General features: G+C 30.4%; 1 protein-coding gene across 1 annotated transcript; it reads left to right on the top strand.

The window, feature by feature from the left end:
- The first annotated feature begins 3360 nt into the window (after window positions 1-3360).
- Window positions 3361-4137, top strand: LOC131012069 (UPF0496 protein At4g34320-like). The gene has a single exon (XM_057939982.1). The coding sequence runs from the start codon at window positions 3361-3363 to the stop codon at window positions 4135-4137; it is 777 nt and encodes a 258-aa protein (XP_057795965.1).
- The last annotated feature ends 550 nt before the right edge of the window (window positions 4138-4687 follow it).

The following is a 4687-nucleotide window of genomic DNA, read 5'->3' as shown; positions in this document are numbered from 1 at the left end:
GTAAAATTTGATTGAAATTACTGTACATTTTAATTGCTTTGTGTACCGTTCTTTTTTTCTACTTTTTTTTTTCTTTTTTTCTTTTTTTCTTTTTGTCCGGTCGAATTGAGATGTACCGAAATTACGCGTGTATATATATTGTAGATAGATTACTTTGTTGTTCTTTAAAAAAATTAAATATGTTTAACCATTGGTAGCAGTGCCAACATTCACTATAAATATAATATACATTATATATATATATATATAAACATTTTCATATATTAATAACTCTATGTATTATGTTGATTTACTAGATAGATATGTATTATACATGTAGTGGATCATGAAACATGATAAATCCAATCAAGATATAAATATACTCTCAGCCGCTGCAGTCACCAATTATTTGAGTGACATATCATATTTTGCCCAAACTCATCGCGAAAAGGGCTCTCTCCACCCCACAAAAAGCCGTATCAAAAAAAGTGCTGAAATTCTTTGGATTCAAGTTCACCGTGACATAATTTTTAGTTTTTTTATTTAATATTGTCAATTATTAAAAAAAGGTGCTGAAAATTCGAAAGAAAGAAACTCGAAAGAATCGAGAATTATTGGAATTTGCGTAGCTCAATTCCTGATGGTAACAATTATTTGAGATGAGATTCAGTATCCCACAATTTTATGTGTACCACTATGCCCCATGCTTATATCTATTATTTTAAAAATATTTTTTATAAAAATAAAATTTATTATAATACTATGAATTATATTGAAGTTTTATTTCAAAAAATTAAATTTTTTAAAAAGTATATACCATGACTTTGAATTTATCAACCTATTATTAGCTAAAAAAGTGAAATTAAATGATAAAAAATAATTATATACCCTAAATTGATGGAATAAACCCTAGTTAATAATCACAAAATTAAACTAAAGCATATAAAGTTGAAATTGAAGAAAATATACATAAGAAATTAAACAAAATTGAAAGTGAAACCCAAAGTGGGACATAAAATGTGGTACACTGAATCTCATTCGCAATTATTTGGGCTCATTTTGTAAAAGCCTAGCTCAACCCAGTCCAAGCTCAATATTTGAACCATATGCTCCCCGGCCCATGCACATAGATGCATGCGATGCCCACCTCATCAGTGGCTCTTTTTTTTTTTTTTTTAAATAATTTATTCAACTAAACCTAATTTGCTTTAGGAACACATACGCTTACTGGTGTTTTATTTATTCTTGTTAGAAATTATTACTATGTTTTTTTTTTTGAGCGAATTATTACTATGTTATATAGTCACACAGTGTGCATATGATATAACGACCGTATTGATCCAAAAGAATTATGCATGCATGCATGTTGTCGAAATTATACATTTGGGAGAATTGTATAAAAAATTAGACAAAATTTACACCAAAATTCCCTATACAAATTTAATATCGTACGTATTTTGATTTTATTGGAAATCAAACATGCCTAGTTTTGTTTTTTCAGTAATTGCATTTTAATTTGATGATGTTAGGGTTGAGGAAGAATAATTTGAAGGATGCATGATGATGATTGCTAGGGAGCAAATGTTGATGTTGCAGTCGAGAAAGAAGAAGCTTGATAAGAAAGCTCAAGTCCGTTCATGCATGGACGAAGGTTTCCATGGCTGTGGACATGGGAGGATCCAAGATTGAATATTAGGGGGGCTAAATTTGTTGAACTATGACATTTGAAAATATTTATACGGGGTTCGGGGGCGGGAGCCACCGAAACAATTTTTTTTTAGCAGTCTGTACAGTTAATTTTATGTATTTTTTTAACAGTCACTTAATATAATAAATAATTATTCATAATTCAATTAATTCAACATCAATTACATTGAAAGCATATAAAGACATATATACTCATCTTCTAAATTAATAACCTAGTTTTCATTATTAATAGTTGTTTGTAATTTTACTTTAACATGAGGATTGACTCTAAATTCAATATTAAAAATTAACTAAGAAAGAAAATGATAAAAAAAAATGAATTTAACAAATTAACATGGATAAATAATTATGGATATGAAGGTGTGAATGCATGATGCGATGATTGAACTCCAAAATCAGCACAAGATGAAGCAATATATAATAGCAAGCTACCATTCTCAAGTTAACACAAACTAGGGTGCATCCATAATAAACACACAATTTCCATTGGTCTATCTGAATTCTGAATGCATGATGTATTTATATATATATTCTAATTAAAATTAATAAATTTTAATTGGAAATTGCTAAATCCTGTAATTAATTAAGATGGATGCACGTTGTACGACAAAATGTACACAAGTTTTTCTATTAATATAATATTAATTAAAATTAATTAGAAGTAATTAATCAAATATCATATTTTGATTTTATTGCAAATCAAACATGCTCGGAAAACTGATTGTGGAACAAATGATGTAACGAGAATGAAAGTATCATTCCCTCACCGATGGGTTTCTCCAATTTGATAGGGAAGATTGTTATTAACTATTTTTTCGATCTATTTCATGCTGGAATCAGTGCCCCAACTTCATTTGCTTAATCTTGCTTATAATCTCTTGTTATTTTGTTCGATTTTTTATGCAAGGGCAAACGAAATAGCGAGCTCTATTATTTATTTCTTATGTACAACTCCTTAATTCCTTATTTAGATTAAAATTTTAAAGCATTGATCGATATCTCTCCTCTCTCATTTTTTTTAATAAATCTATTATTTATTTCTTTTCTATTTTTATTTTTATATTTATTTTCATTTTTTTAACTTATATCTTTTTTGCCTTTTCAAAATATCAATTTTTATTATTTTGAATTATTCTTATTTTTTATATTTTTTCAATATTCAACTCAAATATATTGAATTAAATTTAATTTTTATTAAATTTATAAATATAATAATAGAGTTCGTATCAATTTTTATAAATATAAAATATAAAAATATTTTTTGTGCATTGCACGGCTGTAAATACTAATAAAATTAAAAGTAAAACACATAATGAATTTTTGGGGCAGGGGAAAAGGTTTGGGGATGGGGGTAGGTTTTTTCTATTTTTTTATAAATTATTTTATTAATAAATTATTACTATATTTTATTAAAATAAAATTATTAAAAAAATTAAAAAATAACATGGCATAAAGAAGGAGTTGAAAAGTCACTGCTCCCCCTACCCAATTATGGATGTCGAGGAAAAACAGGTTCAATATATAAATTTGAAAAAGGTGGATAATTGAATAAATAGAGGCAAGAGCACGTCGTAATCCTATTTTAATACGAATGCCACAAGCCGACATCCTATTTTAATACATAGTCCTCCTGTTCTATCCAAGTCATAATTTTTCTCGTGCTCTGCTAAAACTATGAACAGCAGGAGCTCTGCTAAAACTATGGCTTACGCCATTGACGTGAACTCGTATGAGCAGCAGCTCCAAACCAATCAACAATTTGTTGCGGCGTTTCTCGATCTGCAAAAAAACCTTACCAATAATGAAAAATTATTGGAGTTTATCGACAACTACTACGCCGACCCCGAGTTGTGTGCGACACTCCAACAACGCCTCAACCCTTCAACCAACTCTCCATCGACTTTGAATGTAAGTGATGACCATTTTTTCCACGATTTATCGTGTCTTTATAGGCAGCAGCTGATAATGCGAGTAACGCTGCGATCCTTCGACGACAGCTCCAATGAGAAGCTCCATCGCATCAATACCTGGAAGAAGGTATCCGCCGTCTTCTTCACTGCTGCAGCAGCGATCGCCGCGACGGTAGCCGCCGTCAATGCCAATACCAATAAGCCGGCGGCTGCGGCGGCGGCCGCGGCCTCCATCCTGTTAGTCGCGCTCGGGAAATGGATCGATTCGCTTATGAGGTTGCGTGAGAGCGGCGTGATGAAGCAGAAGCAGATTATCGGCGTTATGACAATTGGCGCAAGAATCACCATGAAAGATCTGAGCAACATTTATGTATTGTCTCGCCGGTTGCAGTTCGAGATCGATTCTATGTCGGAAACGGTTGCGATGATCAATAAGAGCTATCAGAATTTACGAGGGAAAGCTGACGAGTACCGCCGGAATTTGAACTGGACTAGACAAGTTGTGCTGCAGAGTATTAGCGCTCCTAATTATGGTAATTAACTAGTACAGTACTTTTATTATCAGAAAAAAGGAGTGAGGTTTGTTAATAAATTTCGAAATATAGTAACTTTACTCTAATTTTGTTCTTGTTGCAAACTTGGATGAAATTACTACGTTTTAATTGGTTTGTGCTTGAGATGCACAAGTACTTGTGCGGTTTTTTAAAATCGGGGATAGTGGATTGCTTTGTAATTATTTTAATTGTTTTTTATTTGTATGTGTAGTGGGGATTGAGAGGAATGAGATTCAGTGTACCACACTTCATGTCTCACTGTGTGTCCCACTTTCAATTTTGTTTAGTTTCTTATATATTTTTTCTTCAATTTTAATTTTGTATGCTTTAGTTTAATTTTATGATTATTAATTAGGGTTTATTCCATCAATTAAGGGTATATAATTATTTTTTATTATTTAATTTCATTTTTGTTAGCTAATAATAGGTTGATAAATTCAAAGTCATGGTATGTACTTTTTAAAAAATTTACTTTTTTGAAATAAAAATTAATTATAATTCATAATATTATAATAAATTTTATTTTTATAAAAAATA

The sequence above is a fragment of the Salvia miltiorrhiza genome, chromosome 1 (assembly GCF_028751815.1).
Source record: "Salvia miltiorrhiza cultivar Shanhuang (shh) chromosome 1, IMPLAD_Smil_shh, whole genome shotgun sequence".
Classification (NCBI taxonomy): Eukaryota; Viridiplantae; Streptophyta; class Magnoliopsida; order Lamiales; family Lamiaceae; genus Salvia; species Salvia miltiorrhiza.
Note: the sequence above shows the minus strand (reverse complement) of the source record. Positions and strands in the feature narration are given on the sequence as shown.

Coding starts and splice junctions, on each gene's coding strand:
- LOC131012069 (XM_057939982.1), top strand. CDS start 3,361: ATGAACAGCAGGAGCTCTGCTAAAACTATGGCTTACGCCATTGACGTG.